Genomic DNA, 18,946 nt, shown 5'->3' with positions numbered 1-18,946 from the left:
CTCGGGCTGTGTATTTGGAGGCGAGCGCGCTGCTTTTTTCACCTCTGGCTCTGTGCGCGCACACACACCACCTCTCTTGCTATTCCTCGCACATTTCTGCCTGACATAAATGGATTTTTTTTTTTTTCCAGCAAACTCGAAAAAATCCCACTGTCCAAATTGGCGGTCGGGGCTTTTGGTCTAAGTAATCCCGGAGCATGCCTGAAGACGGACATTGCGGTCTGACTGCCGATAGACGTCTTGCCACGTTCGCGTGTGTTACACTTTTAATGCGGAAAGCTTAATTGCGCGGCTAGGAGCGTTGCAAAATTTAAAAAAATGCAATTCTAGAGAGAAGGATGTGGAAGTTATGCTTCAATGTCCGTGTAGCAGAATCCCGAACAGCCACGGGGACAGGCAAGCAAACAAACATAATGATAACTTGGCTGAGTTTGATCCATCTGAAAATGTTCACGTCTGGAACTTTTTGGACATCTTGTTAAAATAAATGTTATCCCATATTTACTCTTAAAGTTTTGCAAAGCATTTATTCAGCCTTGTTTTAATGATGTGAGTTGAAGTGATCTGTGAAGAGAGCAGAGTTCTATTATTATCTGCACAATGACTCGTATCCATGATGATTGCTGTTGTGCGTGCCCCCCCCACCTTTAGAACAGCATCGAGTGTGTAGACAGGGACCACCAAAAAATAAATAAAAAGAAGAGGACTCGGCAGAGTGTGTTTGCGAGCAGCAGGAGGTAGTAACTGTGCACATCTCTGTCCATTCTCCTCGCGAGCAAAAAGAAAGTCTCTTGTCTTCCTTCCTTGTCTGTTGTTTAAGAAATATTCTAGGTTGACTGAACTTGACACTTGTATTTGTATTTTATGCAAATCTGTGTTCTATATAACTGGTCCCCAAACACTAGCGCGCGGGCCACTTTGCATCGAGCCGTGGCAGGCTGCACAATTGAAAGAATAAATAACTTACCCTGCTTTCGTTTTATTTATTATCTGAGGCTAAAAGAACATTTTGATCTATTATCTATGCAATGGTTCTCATAACCATTTTGTCCTATTTCCGTATTCTATGCTATGCTATCTGTACTGCTATTTCTATTGCCATTTGTCTACTGCTGTCTTAGCAGTGGCCTAACCTTTCTTTGCTTATTAAATCGTAACACCGCGAGCAGATTAAAGCCCGCGGTCGTTTTTCCGTCGTCGTGGGAAGAATTACGCTTTGTTCACCATTAAAACATTCCGCCGAGCCGATTCCGTTCATCTTGTGTACGTCGCGGCACTAAAATAGCGGCGCTAATCGATGAGGTCAGAGAGCAGCTAACACTGGTGGCGAGACATGTATATTACCCCTGTAAACATTTCACGTAGAGTGCCGGGCCTCCAGCTATATGTCAGGGGATAATTGAAAGCGGGAGATGATACTTTCTTTAAATGAAGCGCGTGGATAGTAAAGGCAGCGTCACACGGCTGGCGTGAATCACGGCCAGACGTTTGCAAGATGCTGTGGGAAATAAATAATAAAGGGGGAAAAGGGGGCTTATCCGACAAGAATAGACTATTAATGAGTGGCTAATCCAATAGTGGTACTCATCCGTGACTAACAGCTTGGCTTTGATTCCTTGTGGCATCCTCGCGTCATTTAAATCCACTCTTTGGGCTTCCTCCAGCAGAGCAGGAATATTGTCAAGTGCTTGCTAATCAGCCATTACTGACTTAAGACCAGTGCTGCCACAGTTACCTTGGAAAAGTAACTTACTCTACCGATTTGACTTGATTTAAAAAATAACTTTGTTACTTCTCATGATTACTTAATTTAAATATAAACATAGTTACCTTACTTTTTTTTTCTTTCTTTTTTTTTCTTCTTTTTTTTCTTTTCTGGAGAGCATAGTTACCTTACTGATTACTTGATTTAAAAGTAACTTATTTTATTAATAAATTACAAAATTAGCGTAGTTGCTTTACTGATTACTTGATTTAAAAATAACTTTACTGATTACTTTATTTTAAAAGTTACTTAGTTGCTTTACTGATTACTTTATTTTAAAAGTTACTTTGTTGCTTTACTGATTACTTTATTTTAAAGTTACGTAGTTGCTTTACTGATAACTTTATTTTAAAGTTACTTAGTTGCTTTAATGATTACTTTATTTTAAAGTTACTTCGTTGCTTTAATGATTACTTTATTTTAAAGTTTCTTAATTGCTTTAATGAATACTTTATTTTAAGGTTACTTAGTTGCTTTAATGATTAATTTAAAAATGAATGTAGTAACTACTGATTACTTGATTTAAAAGTAACTAAGTTAGATTTACAAGTTACTTTTTAGTTGCATTCAAAAACTGGTAACACTTCAAAATAAATATGGCAAATATGTTTTTGGAAGTGCATTTTTAACAGTAATAATGTTTGATAATGTTGGTTTTATGAAAAAGAAAAAACTAAATATTTTTTATTGAAAAGGAGATAACTGAAAAGTGTTAACATGAATAGGCTACTGAAAAAAATATTAAAATAGTTACGTACATTTAATTGGTTAAGTATCTTTAATCTGATTACTAGTCTGGAAATTGTAACATGTTAGCTTGCTTGTTACCAAAAATCATCATATTATTCATATTAATCGTCATATTACTGACATCACCGCTTAAGACTCGCGTTGACACCAATCGGTGCAAAAAACAAGACGCAAAGGTCCAGTGGTGCCTTGAGATGTGTGCCTGCAAATGGCCCCCGCGCTGGACATTGGACACCCCCAACAACCGCGTAACACACCATCGGTGTTTTTCTATCATGTCCAATCTGCTTATTAATGCATGTGAGCCGACCGCGCGGACCAACTCGCGGAGCAACAGGCGGCGTGCGCTGTGTCTCTCCTGCGTCTTCATAAATAATTTTCCAGGATAAATATTTGAACGGAGAACTTCTTTCTTCGCATGTGTGCTCAGTCAGATATATATATGCGGCAATATAAGGATAATATTGCCGAGTGTATTATGTTGCAGCCGACCTGCGCTGGTGGACACATCATTCGGTAGAGTCTGCGAGATTTATGAAAACAATAAAGTTCCGTTTGTAGGTATTAAGTGAACAATAGGTTTGTTATTGTGCTTGTAGTGTAGTGCATCACACTGAGAGCTGTTTGTAACACACAGGGGGAAATCCAAATGTTGATGAGGATACACCGTGGCCGTCGACAGAAGGGCTGGTCCGCGTGTCACTTGAGAAATGGACTGATGAGCCAGGTAGAGTTGAAATGAAATTTATTTTGAAAATGACTCAATTAGGGCGCTATTGCACAACATGGCGCCCCCCCCCCCCTGTCATGGATGATATTTGACAAATTAATCTGTTTAATTATTATTCCATGAATGCAGCAATAATCAAGAGTTGTTTAGAGGTGTAGTGGTTGCACATTTAACATATTGTAATCTACAGTACAATTACCAAAGTTTTTTTTAAACCACCGTACATTTACAGGTATTCATGACAAAATGCTGTTTTATGATGTTAAATTGCAGTTATTTACTGTTATTGTTAAATGGCTAATTTATCGTTTTAACTAATTTACCTGCAAGGGACGACTAACATCGTTTTACAATTATTATAAAATACAGCAATGTATTGTTGTAAATTAATAGTGAATCATTACAGTGTCTGTCATGTGATAACTACTATCAAATATTACATTTTATAATAAATATTATTAAATTATCAATATTGGGACATGGACACAGTTCTCATCTTTTACAACTTAAATTGTCTTCAGTTCCCGCTTGTTCTTCGGGCCTTTTCCCTTCAATTTTGTCTTCCGCAAGTGAAATGCATGCTCAATTGGATTCAGGTCAGGTGATTGACTTGGCCATTGCATAGTTTTTTTTTTGCCTTAAAAACTCTTTGTTTGCATTCCTCGTACGCTTTGGGTTATTGCCCATCTGCACTGTGAACCACTGTCCAATGAGTTCTGAAGCATTTGGTTGAATATGAGCCGATAATATTGCCCGAAACAGCTGAGAATTCAGATTCAGATTTATTGTCATTATAAGTGCAAAAAACAATAAAGTATTTTAAAACTATGATAGTAAAAATAATGAATATAAATCGATAAAAAGAACAGAGAAAGAAAAAAAACAAGATCATAATCAGAATTAATATTGGAATAAAAAAAAAGGCATATTATAGAACACAGACTCAAACAACTATCTACATAAAGTGCACACGAGTCAACAGGGATGGGATTTTTCCGCTAATTCGCGGAATTCCGCTTTTTTTATCTCCCCCCCCAAAAAAAAAATCAGATTTTTTTTATTTTATTTATTTTTATTTTTTTAGTAGTTCATTGTGTATGCACATGACTCCGACAGATAACATCTTCTGCTATAACAAAGACATTTGTGGTATGCTCTAATATGAGTTACTTTTCATTTGGTCATGATACAATTATTTGTTCATGAAATTTGAACTCTTCAACATTATTTATGTGTTAACTTAGTAATCACATTAGTTAGATATGATGATATTCTCAGTGATAGTTTTTAAAAGCAAAGGCAGTCCAATGTTCTTGAATGTGACTGATTTTGAGTTGACTAAAACTGCCATTTTATATGGGATAGTTCAATATACATTGAAAATTTATGCTGTTGTTTTATCTGTTTCCTTGTCATGTGAGTGCATTGAAAGTACTTAAAAACACGGGAAACCCATGAGCTCCGGGGGGCTTAGCCCCCCGTGTCCCCCCCACCAGGGCACTGCCCTGGACCTAGCTGGGTGCCAGCGGCCCCCAGACCCCCGGCTAAATTTTCAGATAATTTTACTTTGAGGGCTCTTACCACAGTTGGATAAAATCTGTTGTTCGGTCTGTTTGTTCTGGTTTTAACGGCCCTGTACCGTCTGCTTGAAGGCAGTAGCTCAAGCATGGAGTGGCCCGGGTGGTACGAGTCCTTCAGATGGCACTCCAATGTGGGCAGAGGGCACCCAATGACCTTCTCAGCCATTTTGGTGACCGTCTGCAGCTCCTTCTTGTTTGCCATTGTGCAGCTGGAAAAAACCACGTGCGCACGTGGCGGGGCGGTAAAAAGACACAAGCATTCTCTGGCTTTCATTTGCTTTTAAGAATTCATCCCGCTGCTTTGATCAGTAGTCAAATGATCAGTATTGTACAACTGAACCGGTTCCATTGGCAGCTGTACGTGCCCACCTGGCCACGGAACAGTGGAGCAGTCAATTGTCGGAGGCACATGTACAAAATTGTCGTTCTGCTGATTTGCACGGGAAGACCCCTCAAATCAAAGCGTGAAGTCTTGTTGGTTTTATTTCAAATCCATTGTGGTGGTGTTTTGAGCCAAAAAGATGAGAATTGTGACCATGTGCCAATATTTATGGGCCTATAAATTCATGCTGGTTGTAGACCGTTCTCTTGGGTTTCATGCTTATGCACAAGTTACCAACTGATGATGAATCTTTGCATAGATCTGTTTTTTTTTTGTTTTTTTTTTGTGTGTCGTGATTGTGCAAAGTGTACCCCATCCATTTTGGGAGCCTATCCCAGGTGAATTTGGGCAAAAGGCGGGGGGGCCCTGGTCAGGGCCATATTGCCATTATTCTGATGCAAATGTTCACCTTTACACAAAAGGCAACCTTCCTGCAGATAATACCATCATGTCGCCAACATATTGCTTCATATATCAGTGCAACCAATAATATCACCCCCCCCCCCCCCCCCGACCTCCCTCCCGTTTTGATCACACCGTGTCAAAGTAAACCCAAATCTCCGGGTCCATCTCTCGGCTTGGAATAGATCTGGATTGATCCACCACTGACAGTGAAGCTGTAATTTGCTTGAGGAAAAAAAAAAAAAAAAAAAAAGTCTAATCATTTATTCTTACAGCCTCTCCTTCCCTGTCGGGAGGCATCATTGCTCATAAAGCAATCACGAGGGGGGGTGGGGGTGGGGGGGGTTGTTTGACGCATTTAGAATATTCACACTAAATCTAGCAGTGCCAAGGGAATATGTTTGTTTTATTTTTTCTTTAAAGAAATTTGTATTTTCAAAGCCAGTGTGCTAAAATAGCTCCCCTGCTCCCCTTTTATAGTCTATTTTGGTGAGCACATAAGCACACCGAGCTATTAAGTAGCCAGCTGTGGCCAGTGGGGGCAGTGTATGACTTTTTTTTTTTTTTTTTTTTTTTAAACAACTTTGCAGGTTTACTGCATGGGCGTAAAACAAACGGTCAAAGAAAACGTAATGAATAACAAATAATGCTGCTGTTGCATGAAAATGAAATCAATCAAAGCAATAATGCACGAGACGGTGACGTTTGCCTCCACAGGTGCTTCTTTTCTCTTCCAGCGGCTTCTTCCATCCCCCTGTATCGACGGCGTTGCTGAGTTCAACTCCCTTAACCCAACAATTAAGAGATATTTCCGTTCTGCTCACAAACACGAGAAATATCCTTTAATTGTAAAGCTACGGGGGTCCTGCACATGCAGTCCACGCTGTCTTCTTCGTCGTGCGCTGACCTATTCATGGGGGGGGGGGGGAAAAATCCAGTGAAAGTAAATACAATGATGGCTGGAAATGTTTCATGTCACGAGGCTCCTCTTTCCGCGGATGATCCCGGTCCACCCGTGTTGCGTCCGTGCTCCGGAACCTCCGCGCCAGCCTCACCTCCTTCTCCCCCCCCCCCTTCCTCCTCTTCTTCTTCTGTTACAACTTCTCCAGAAGTCAACAGTCCACCGGCGTTTGTCTTCTTCTGTCTTCGCGGCGTCCGTGGGCATCTGTCACGCCACACACGTCTGGTCACAGTGCAACGGCGGCGGCGGCGGCGTTAGTGGACGTGTGCGTGCGTGTACGTGCGCCCCCCTCTCTTCACACCCCCCCCCCCGCTCTCCCTCTTGCTCGTGTGTCATCACGTTGTGCATCTTTCTCCATCTCCTTCCAGTCTTTTTCTAGTCGGCTCGCCGGGACAAGCGAGCCGCACTCGCTGCAGTCACGTGATCCGCACAGGACCGTGGCGTGGAGTTTCTCCCCCACCCCCCCCCCACCCCTCGCCTAAATAATCATTTGGAAGCGTGTGCGCGCGCTCCTCCTCTTCCTCTCCATCCATCCTCCTCCTCCTCCTCCTCCTCCTCCTCCTCCTCCCGCATCTTCCTCTCCTCCTCCTCACCGGCTGCTGGAGGAGGGCGGGAGCGCCAAGTCTCTCTCACCGGGGCTCGCATGCATGTCCGATCTGTCCCCCCCCTTCCCCTCCTTCTCCGGAGCAGCCTTCCCGCGGAACTCTTCATTTCTGTGGCTGCTTCTAGCGGCTCTGGACATCTAGCTGGCTCTTTTTTTTAAACATTTTTTTTATTTTGTGAAGGACTAGGGGGGGAGGGTGGTGGGTCGCTCCATCCTTTTGGACCAGTTGGACTACCCAGGACAGCCGAACAGTAGACCTTCTTGTGTGTGTTTTTTTTTTTTGGCGGTTGTTTTTTGTTGTCATTTGTGGATGAGCTGCTTGTGCTGCTGCACGCCGCCATGGAGCTGCTGCTGGTCTGCCTCTCCTTGTGGATATTGCAATGCAACTCGGCCAAAGGGGACTCCATCATACACATCGGTAAGCCAGCCGCGCGCACAGGTGAAATGAGACGCATCAGGCGGAAATGCTCGCTGCGCATTTCTGCTTCGGGGTTCCGTTCGCCTCTCCGGGACTGAAAAGTTCTTTCCTCCTTAATTATTGTCTGCGATTTTGCTGCATATTTGTGAGTCCTTTAAACCGGTCTGTCTCTGTTAAAATGCACGTTTGGAACAAGAAGCAACTGTTTTTTTTTTGGGGGGGGGGGTGGGTTTGGAGGTTTGCGAGGTTTGCAATAGCCAGGAATGGATGAGGCGTAGCTCCCCCGTCTTTATGCCGGCAAGGCTCAACTTCCAGCGGGACGTGACTGTCATGTCAATAAAGAGCAGCGAGGAAGGACGTCAGTGGACTTTTTAGCCATGCAAAACGCATAGAGAGCGTCTTTGTGCACCGCACACCGGTTCTGCCCCCCCACACACACACAATCATCGGGCCAGGCTCCCCTCACCATCTCTAATCATGAGGTGTCCTTAACCCCCCCCCCGACCCCCAAATCCAATGTGGTGTTGCAGTGTGAAATCAGCAAACATGTTAGCTGTGTTGTGCGCATGCAGCACTGCCTCTTACTTTTTTTTTTTTTTTTTTTTTGCTGCAACAGTCTGGGCCAGCAGCAGGTGCTCCGTCATCAGCTTTAGTGCAGCACTGGGACTTCATCCAAGTCGTATTGGCTGATGCACGTCAGCGGGCACCAAATATACTTCTCCTTTCCGGAAATGTCCCCCCCCCCCGACCCCCCCCCCCCCCCAACTGATATACGCCCCGTCTGACAGTGATGCCATAAACAGACAAGCAAGAGGATGGAGAGTGGGGTGGGCTTTTATTTATTTGGTTGGTCTCACAAATACGTTCATGCACACACATGCGGCTCAAGCGTTGGACCGCCTTTTGTCGCTGTCCATGGTTCCGCCATGACTGGACCACATGAAAAGTGTGAATGCTCTCGCAAACTAAAATGGTGGACGCACACTAATCCACACTAATCTGATTCTCCCATCAACCCCAATTTTCGTTGGTCATTACACAGGTGCCATATTCGAGGAGAACGCCGTGAAGGATGATGAAATTTTCCAGCTGGCCATTTCGGACCTGAGTCTGAACGATGACATCTTGCAAAGCGAGAAGATCACCCACTCGGTCAAACTTATCGAGCCCAACAACCCTTTCCAGGCTGTGCAGGAAGGTAGGCACATGATTTTTCTCTAAAATGTTGCTGAATGACACCGGAGGGCGAAGGATGGGTTGGAGGAAGGAAGAAAGACTGATGGAAGGAGGGCAGAAAAGTTGAACAAAGAAAGTAGGAAAGGTGAAAGGAAGTCAGAAAGGTTAGGAGGAAAGAAGGATGAAAAAACAGTTTAGAGGAAGAAAGGGAGGAATGAGGGAAGGCAGAAAAATTGTAGGAAGAATGAAGGCAAACATTTTGAATGGAAGGAAGCAAGGATGGAGGGAGGAAAGATGGAAAACAGAGGCATGAAGTTTAGAAGGAAGGATGTGAAGGCAAAAAGGTCATAAGGAAGGAAGAATGTGGGAAGTCAGAATGGATGGAGGGATGAATGAAGGCAAAACTTTTGGAAGAAGGATGGATGAATGAAGGCAGAACATTTAGAAGGAAACGAAGGAAGGAAGGAAAGAAGGAAGGAAGGAAGGAAATGAAGGATGATGCTATAGTGGAAGTTGGAAAAGAAGGATGGACAAAAGTGAGGAAGGAATGGAGCGAGGATGATGAAGGAACAGAGAAAGAAGGAAAACATGGCAAAAGGAAGGAAAACCAAAGGAAAGAGAAAAGTTAAGTAGAAAGCAGAAATATTGGGAGGAAGCATGGCAAGGCAGAAACAAATGATGGCGGTATGGCAAAAAGGAAGGCAGAGGAAATGAAATAGGGGGGGGGGGGTGGTAGAAGGCAGACAGGAAGTAATGGAATTGTGGGAAGTAAGAGGAAGTAAGATGATTACGGTAGAAGAAGGAAGGAAAGGGGATTGAAGGCTTGGATGAAAGATGGAGTGAAGGCATAAACAGGAAGGATGAAGGCATAAAAAGAGAATCGGGATTTGGGAAGTAGTTGAAGGAAAGAGCAAGGAGCAGGAATTGGGCGGAAGGAAGGAAGGAACGAAGGTAGGGTAACAAATAGATGGGAGGGAGAAAGGAAAACTGATGGCGTGAGTGAGCAGTAGACGAAGGAATAAAGGGATGGAGGAAGGTGGCAGGCGGGCAGGAAGGACTGAAAAGGAAGGCGAGCAAGTGTTCTTCCTGTTGCTGGCAGGGCTGCTGCTGTAAGCATCTCAGCATGTCAAAAGAAAGCAGCGTGCGCGTGTGTGCGGCGTCCTCTACCGACGCTAGGTGGCAGCAGTGAGTCGCACCGCAGCAATTTCACATGACACAAATCCAAAACTAGCAAAACGTCTTCTGCTCTCATGTCGATTCAACAACTGGCTGCTCTGATTTTGCCTCTTCGATTATCTGACGTGCGTCGGGTCCAAACACGTCAAGCCAAGGTTGCTCCCTTCTGCTGCCGCATAAGAAGTGGCCCAATAATGTTTGCCATAAAAAAAATTTCCTCCTTATAATGAATCATTAAGGCTTTTAATGGCTTCCAGGGGACCTTCAAGTTCAGTGCGCCGGCTCGTTCTTTTTTGTCGCACACGCAGACCTCGGCTCGACTCATCGCTATTCATGCTTGTCTCCATTCACGCGGCTCTCTTGTGACTTTACAAACGGCAACCGCTGAACACGTGGCTGCTCTCAGTCGCACACACTGTAAAAAAAAAACACAACTTGTCATCTAAGTTGGAACCACTTTCAAAATATAAATGATCGACATTATAGTTGTTTTGCCAGATCATCCGATTCATTCCACAATCATGGCACACATTTCGTCATACCATTTTTTAAGTTTGAAACTGCTACTTTTTGTCACTTTTTGTATCTCGAGTTCACCTGGATTGTCTGCATTTGCTCAAGAAACAATGTTTCATGAAAACACCAGCTTTTATTATGAGTTCTTGATTTTGTCATGAAAAAGCCATATCTTTTTTTTTTTACAATGCAATGCATATTTTGACATAATTTTTTTTTCATGAAAATGACAATTTCTAATGAAATCATATTTTGCAATGAAAGTACTAAACTCATCAAACACATTTTGTTGTAAAAACACGTCATAAAAATGTAGCATTTTTATGATTTTTTTTCTTAAATGAGCATCATAAAACGCCGCGTTGTCAACATAGCTTATATTTTGCGTATTTTACAAATTTTTCACGAAAATGTGGTTGTCACGGGCGACTACCGTTTAAAAAGGATTCTTCATGCTACTACTTGAAGTCACAAAAATGATGCATTTCTTAAGATGCTGATTTTTGTCATGAGAATTTTACATTTTGTCACAAAAATGACAAAGTGGTGTCTTAGAAACGGGTTTGTCAAGAAAATGCTACATTATGCAAATGTAATGCAATATTTTGTCCTGAAAACTACATTTTGCAGTAAAAATCTGACATGTTGCCAAAATTTGTAATGAAAATGAAATGCTTCGTCATGACATCTTAAAGTCCATTGACTGCCATCGACGACTATGAACGTCAAAGATCCATTTCAGCTGGACTGGCAGTCAGAGTTCATTTTGCCATGAAAATGTCATGAACTCAATTATGTCTCGAACTCTATTGTCATAAAAATGTGTGTGGCCAATTTCTCATCAGAAAGGGTGAACGTTGGGGCATGTTATCTTTTTTTAAAATGATCAAGCATGTCGTCCACTAATTACTTTTTGCACAAAATCCTGCTGAAAGAATTCTTTGAGGGGGCAGGCCAAGTGCATTTGTATTTTATGCAAAAGTCTTAGGACACTCTTTGATTTTGTTGTTTTAGCAAAGCTAGCGAGTGTCAGGGTGGAACGTGAGTGGTTGCGGGATGGTGGACCCAAATGCAGGGAATGAGAGGGCGATGACAGGACGTGGCCAGACTGGTCGCCGTGACTGGACAAACGCAACAGACTAAATACACCAACACACACAGGTGGACGTGGTTAGACATAACGAGGCAAGGGATGAATCCAGGAACACAAGACAAAAAAACCAAAACAAGAACACCCATAACAAACAAAACCCAACCCCCACAGAACCGAAACATGACAACTAAAATGTCCCAGTGTATAATGGATACCTCTGCCAAGGCAAAATAGCTAACAAAAGTGTGTATTTTTTTTTTCATCCTTTTATAAATCATATTCGTTGTTATTTGTCTGTTCATTTGGTGACTTCCTGGTACAGGTTTCAGCAAGTTTTTACTGGTTTATCCTTCATAAAGTGTCATAGAAATGTTTGAATGTGTCAAAAAGACTGTTCTAGAAAAAGAATAGTGCAACGCTAAAACTTTTAGGTACTTTGCTGCATCACCTGTATATAAAGCAAGTTTTAATATAACTTGGTGTGAACGCTGCAAAGATAATTTGTCAGTGATATTGATTCATGGTCTATTTCCTGTGACGACTCTCCCGGCTGGTAGCCTTGACTGACTATCCATCTTAATTACACTTCCGACTGTTTTGGAGTTGATGTAAAAAAAAATGGCAGGAAACACGTGCAGTCGGGGGGGGGGGATCGATGGATACCCCGCCCTCGCGTGGCGTTGAGTGACACGCGGGATTTGTTGACCTTTTGGCTTTGCTCTTTCGCCCGGCCGCCCTCCCGCCGTGAATGGCAGGCGGGATCCCGCCGCGGCGAAGGGTGAGGGGAGGGTCTCGGAATGACGATGAGATCATTGAGGAAGAGCGCGCCGGATGGGAAGGAGTTGAATAAACATGAGTGGACATGAGAGTTAAGAAGGGCGCTGATGAGGAAAATGTGCTTGCCAAGTGAGGGGGAGGACTTGCAGTGTCATGTTTGTCCTTAAGTGGCTTCCTCGTGTCCTTGCCTGCAAACTTTTCAAGTCCTCTCGTGACCCACAGAATGACGACCAAACACGTTTGCCATCAAAACCAACCGTATCGTCGGTGATTGTCGCTCATCATCAGGGTTATAATAGTTTTGGAATTTTCATTATAGTTTGTTAGTTACTCTTTTTTTATTTTTATTTTGTTTTTTTAATTTTAGTTGGTTTTAATTAGTTTTCAGGGCAGCTCTGTTAGTTTTTATTGTGGGAATGCTGAAGCACATTGTTGTCGGAGAGGACTGTTTGGATGGCATTATGAAAGCTACGCACATGGTTCATTCAACGACTAACGACGTCCTAGCAGCGAGGATATTTGGCCAGCTAATGCCGTTAGCAAAAAAAAACAAAAAAAAACGAAAGTGAGTTTTACAAACTTGACGCTTGAAACCAGTTGAGTCACACATAGGAAGATCCCAACACATTGTTTAGGTTATGCTGCACTCCGATGTGGGCTAGGAGAGGCTCCAGTTTATATGCAACAACGTTCTTATAGGCTCAGCAGAGCAGCTGATGCAAAAGACCGAGTGGTTTACAGTCATTCAGAGTCCCGAATCATTTCAATAATTGATGGCCTTCAGAGTAACGTGCATTATACACCTGGAAAGAAAAAAAACGACCGGGCCAAAATAAAATCCATCACACTAGTGTGCAACTTGTGTTCTCTTTTGGGAGTCTGCGCAGGGAATGCGCCTGACGCATTACTGCCACGAATCCAACATTTGTCTTTTTTACGGTCGCAGCCCCGCTGCCGTGAATACGCACAACAGGGATGCAGCCGCGTTATCTCGGAAGGTAGCAAAGTTGTATTGATTCATGCGCTAACACCGAGTCCGTGTCAGTGGAAAATATATTGCAGTATTGACATAAAACTTCATTATTTTTGTTGTTAAGCGGTCCCAATGCCAACCTTGCATTCAGTTCGTTTAGGACTAGGTTTCCTCTGCTGCTTACTCGATGAATCCCTGCCTCAAATACAGATAACTAATACACCCTTTACGCCTTAACTAAAATTTAGAAATTTTAATCTGATGGATCTGTCACATGCAGACGACTGCTCACCTCTAGTATGGGACCAATGCTAAACAATGACTTTTGTTACCATGACGACGAGAGGCTGCGCGAGGGAGTGGCTACTTGTTGTGAGCCTCTAATTTTTTTTCCACTCGTGCAGGCAGCACTTCATGACTAAACTTTCAAATTACTACGCATGCGAATAGCTATACCCCCACAATGTTGACAATTTTGCCAAAGAATAGAATATGCGTCACTGATCAGATCTGTTAAGGAAGTAGCAATTCGACAAGATTAAGAAAGACTTGACTTATACATTTTTGGAACTAAGGTTACAAAATGTTGTATATCGCTATGTCTGCGTCGTAATTCTTGTAGCTAGCCAAGGTAAGTCAGGAATGTTTTGAGTTATGAGCACGGTCACGGAAATCATTTCTTATATCTGAGGGCACTTTTTTAAAATGATCTTTTTCTATATATACTTGCGGTTATGACAATATATTTTTTTTCTTTTATTAAAAGCATTTAACAAAAAAAAACTTGTTTATGGTGGACTGGAACGGATTAATGGAATTTCAATTCATTTCAATGGGGAAAATTAATTTGATAAAGTAAATTAAGTTACAAGCTTGGTCACAGATGGAATTAAACAAAAAAAAAAAGCGCTTTAAGAAAAGTTAACTTTGTGAGACAGAGAGAATAAAAGTTGTCTTTTGTATTACTCATATGACTTCAGCACAACCTCAACAATTGATTAGCAACTTGTAGGTGTTGTAAGTACCGGCACATAGTTTATTTCTGTTCTACCAGGTGGGAGGAGATTTTTGGACCACAGAGTAGAGTACTGTAACAGCAGGTGATAAGACACTCTGGCGATTGACAAGCTGGAAATGATTTAATGCCTGTGGGAGCGCAGAAGATTCATCCTCCGGAAGATCACGAATGGACAAATTCCAACAGCTGTGTGGGAGATTTTCAGCCTGCACCTGACACAATGTGAACATTCTTTAAAAAAAAAAAAAGAGAGATGAGCTAAAACAAATGGATCCGGCTAAATTTTGCGGCTTGTGTTTCCAAAGAAAACGATGCCCGCATGTTCTTTTGTCAACCCGAGTGAACGGCAATTGGAAGCCACTTAGTGCAGGTAGACGCTCGCTCTTCTGCTGCGCTGTAATTTGTTGAGTGTTCTGCCCCACCGAGTCCACTTTACACCCCGCACCTCCAGCGTGTCACCCCACGCCAAGGTAAAGTCAAGGACGGCTTCATCCCTTTCGGCCCTTCTGCCCGTCTCAGGCCATCTCAAACTTTTTTTTTTTTTTTCTTCCTTTGCTCTTTGCGCAATCTGTCATGACAAAAGGTGAAAAGATGGTTCATTTGAAGATGTCGGCACGGGTAATTTAATCCGCCATCTGATTCTCGGGTTTATGACAACTCATTACTCGCCGTGCTCTAAATGTGATGGAACGTTGCCCGTTCACTATTACTGTGCCCGTGAATGTAATAATGCCGCATAAATCTGGGTAATGGATTTGTTTGTGTTTTGATGTCTTTCCCGGCGAGCCGGCTCGGGCACAAAGAGAGGGGCGCTGGGGCCGCGGCGTTTTGCCCACCCGGTTAATTACACCGCATTTATTTTAATCCGCGTAAAGGCTCTGTTACCTTAATCAGCTAAGTGAGGCTGCGGCAGAGTTGGGGTGTACCTTTCACCGTTTAAGCTTCTTAGTGTTTGTGAAGAGTTAATTCCGAGATGATAGTGGAGAGCCGTTAACATTTGCTAGCATGACTTTTTCATGATAATGTTGCCAAAAACGAAATGTTACCAGTTTGTTTGTTTGTTTTTTTGGAATGTATGTTTAATGAAAATGTGAGGTGATAAACTTACCTTATGGTTGCACGGCTCAAACACCACCTTTACATCCCTTGACATGAACACTTTGACTGCCAGACGTTTTCAGAAACGGGATGCCGTGGGTGCCAGCCAATTTAAGCATTTTTGACTGATCTTTCAAGGTCCACAGAAAATGTGGTTGGTGGTACGTGTTTGGACTATGGAAACACACATACTACCAAATGAAAGATTGGACTTTCATCTTTCATCAGAAAAAAAAAGTTTGTTTCTACCTTATTCCGTTTTTCAGTAATCAACAATAGAAAATGGTTAGTTTCACCTCTGTTTTGAAACAAACGTTTTTTAACGTCTTTGGCACTCCTCAATAGGATTTTACTAAACGTTATTTAACGTTTTTGGCAGTCAAAGAGTTAAGTAGAGAGCTTTCCAATTTTATTTTATTTTTTTTAACTTTTAATCCTAACCGAAATTATATAACAAGTCTCTTATATTAGTCTCCTTTGTTAGTGTGTCCTAACGAGCCAGTAATGCAGGCTGATGTAACTTAATCTATATTACTAATCAGATTTCAAATTTGCCTGAGAGGCCCAGCTAGCTAGCCCACAATAACGCTTTCATTTTCCATATTTTGATTGGTTGGTTAGACCAAGCCAAGTTTGACAAAACACGTCTGTAATGAGCAACACACACTAATACAGTTTAGCTTCCTAGCTAGCTCCCATGGTGCTCCTTTACTTGCTACGGAGCTAGCTAGCTAGCACCAGGGGCTAAAGTGGAACTGTGGCAGGGTATTTACTTTCTGGACCTGGATTTGCCACCTCTGCTTATGATAATGACGGTCTATATTTTTGTACAGTATTGATGATTTCTATAGCTACAGTACTATGTGATAGGGTTGGTATTGAGAGGTGGATTAAGTGCTCACTGACGGCTCAGACAACAAAAACTGGACTCAAGATGTTTACCTGAAGCACAAACAACTCTGCCAGTTCCTCGCCTCCGTGTCCGCGGCAATTCTCCAAAGTACGCCCGCATGTAGGAGTAGGCTGTTCAAAGCGCCGTGCCGGTTTTATGGATCGGTTTCTTCACGAGTTAGACGTTGGCTACATGCGGACGTCGCAGGTGGGTTTATTGTCACGAGGCAAGCCAGTTTGCACTTCTGAACAATTAATCCCCATCGGCTTTTGCCTGTTTGCCGAGCTCTCCCGTCCCGCGGTACACAACCGGCGCTTCAACACAAACATGGGCCATGTTGACTCTCTGCTGACATTTGCCGGCGCACGGTTTGGTTACCAGTTATCTTTCCATTGCTATTTGCTGACGAATTAGCAGGATAACACAAAACTGACGTTTTGGGACCAAGGAAGAAGACATTACATTTTCTAGGGCCTTTTTGAGTTTCTTGGAGATTCTGTTAGTGACTTCTTTAAGGCAAACAAACCAGCAGAGGTGAAGGTTTCTCCTTATGAGGTAACACTTGTTAATTTCATTACTTGGGGTTACTGAGAATAAGTAAGTACGGTACTCTTGTCTTGTATGTCTGTGGTTCATATATGTTTGTAGCTCACGTAACTTGGCTGTGTTTAATTGCCTCGTTTACGTTTGCCGAGCACTTAATCGCCTCGTTAACGTCACCGAGCTGCTAAAAATAGAACGGTGCTAATTATAGCTCTTATACACACTATATTATATTTGTAATGTGGCTTTTTCGTTTCACTTTGTGTTTTTTGTATATTAATTCTTATGCAGAGCAGCCTTTCAAATTAAAAGCATGGATTTCAAAACAAGATATAATTAACACTAAACAGATTGAGAAATTCTTACATGGTAGATATTACTAAATTAATTGAAGCCGTATTGTGTTGAATGGAATTCTTTGCACTTTTTTTTTCCGGCCACTGGACTATTTGTTTCATCTTATTTATGGATTTTTTGAAATTCATTTTTTTGTGTTCTTCATACAAAATGACTTTTATGAGCTAATTGAAAAAATATAATTGCCATTAATTTCATTAAATTTTAAGGAAATTTGCTACAGACTGGATATATATGTCATTATTTTTTTTTTTAACCATCATTGTTTTTTTAAAAGAAGTTTTATGTATCATACGTACTAATGGTATAAGTACTTGGTATCGGCGAGTACTGAAGATTTGAGTATGGAACATCCCTAGTATTTTTCTTGGACGCTTATCTGCTCTCACTAGATGAGAGACTTTTTGACCGACAGTCCTTCAGACGGACCATTCCGGGTCAGATGTTTCCCCTCCCTCGTTTTACCACGAACAAGCAGAACTCCCGCTGGTTTCAGCCATTTCCGAGCCTTGATGGCCCCGCTGGACGTCTCCGGCGTCCTAAACGGCGGTCGGCGTCTTGAAGTGACTTTTGTTTGCGGCGCCACTTGATGTTCCTTTTCATGCCTCTTCACGCTTTCAGCCTGAAAAAAAAAAATGCAGTGGTGTGCCCTCATCTCAAGTTTCCCGTCGTGCGAGAGCCTTTTAATGCAGGTTTGACATCCTTGTCATGTTGTCGAGTCGCCAGTGGCGCTGGCATATACACCCCGGCAGCTATTTTTCTGCAATTTTGAGTCTTAGTACAAATTTCAATCACATACAATATTCTGTTGTATTAATCGACGGCGCTGCACTGAAACGCTCCCGAGGCGTGAATGCAGTCAGCAGCAAACAATCACGTCAAATTGAACAATTAACCATCTTGAATGGAGTCTTGTTTTGATGCCTTCAATTACTTTTAATGCTAAACAGTGTATGCGTAACAAGTAATAGCATTTGTTTATTAAGAATGCAGATGGAAGTATTTAGGATATGATGAATGGAGCCAATAGCGGCTTGACATGTCTAATCAATGCCATTCATCTACTGTGCGTCACGTATTTAACTTTTGAGTACATTTGCATTAAATCTTTAAGAATGATTTACAAACTTGTATTTAGGTATAATTTTAGCTTACTTATGTGCAATACATTTTAATCAAATCTATTATTTTAGTAGTTTTTTATTTTCCTATATTTCGACATTTTTAATGTTCAAACTTCAAACTTTACATAATTTCAAAGTAATCATAATATTAAATATACTTTTTAGGAATAAAAAAAAATCTGTTGTAATTATGGTGCTACTTAGAGAACAAAGTTTTTTTTTTTTTTAAAGGTGGTACCTGCTGTAAAAAAAAAAAAACCGAACGATAGGGATTTTTTTTTTTTTTATTAGGTTGATTCCATTATTTGGCAGAATTATGATAAACGATTAATCGGCTGATTAATTTAAAAATATATATAAAATAAATTAAATATTTTTTTTGTTGACTGTTTAATAATACTATTTTTGGGTTGGAGATCCCATTATTGTTTTGTGTTGTAATGTGTAAAAAAAAAGAAGCGAGAAATCGACTGATTTTTGCAATTTTTAAAAATGCTAAATTAATATTTGCAATTAATTCTCAAAAGTTTGTACCAAATTATGTGTGCATGACTTTTTGTCATTAGACTCTTTTTCCCACATAATCCATGATATCAATACATATTTGAACT

The 18,946-nt window shown here is 41.6% G+C and overlaps 1 protein-coding gene across 3 annotated transcripts in view; it reads left to right on the top strand.

Moving 5' to 3' along the window:
- Positions 1-18,946, top strand: part of grid1a (glutamate receptor, ionotropic, delta 1a) — a 324,300-nt gene that overhangs the window by 43,995 nt on the left and 261,359 nt on the right. The window contains exons 2-3 of one of the 3 annotated variants that reach the window (XM_077582365.1): positions 3,153-3,242; positions 8,635-8,790. Coding sequence is in view for 2 of the 3 variants with exons in the window: in XM_077582364.1 (XP_077438490.1) it covers positions 7,514-7,592; positions 8,635-8,790 (235 nt within the window). In the remaining variant the exon portion in view is untranslated. Of the gene's footprint in view, positions 1-3,152; positions 3,243-7,091; positions 7,593-8,634; positions 8,791-18,946 lie in introns of those variants that run through there. The other 2 variants (XM_077582364.1, XM_077582363.1) reach the window with 2 other exon arrangements.

This window comes from Vanacampus margaritifer, chromosome 12 (genome assembly GCF_051991255.1).
Source record: "Vanacampus margaritifer isolate UIUO_Vmar chromosome 12, RoL_Vmar_1.0, whole genome shotgun sequence".
Taxonomy (NCBI): Eukaryota; Metazoa; Chordata; class Actinopteri; order Syngnathiformes; family Syngnathidae; genus Vanacampus; species Vanacampus margaritifer.
The sequence above is the reverse complement of the archived record's forward strand: the minus strand, read 5'-3'. Positions and strand labels throughout refer to the sequence as shown.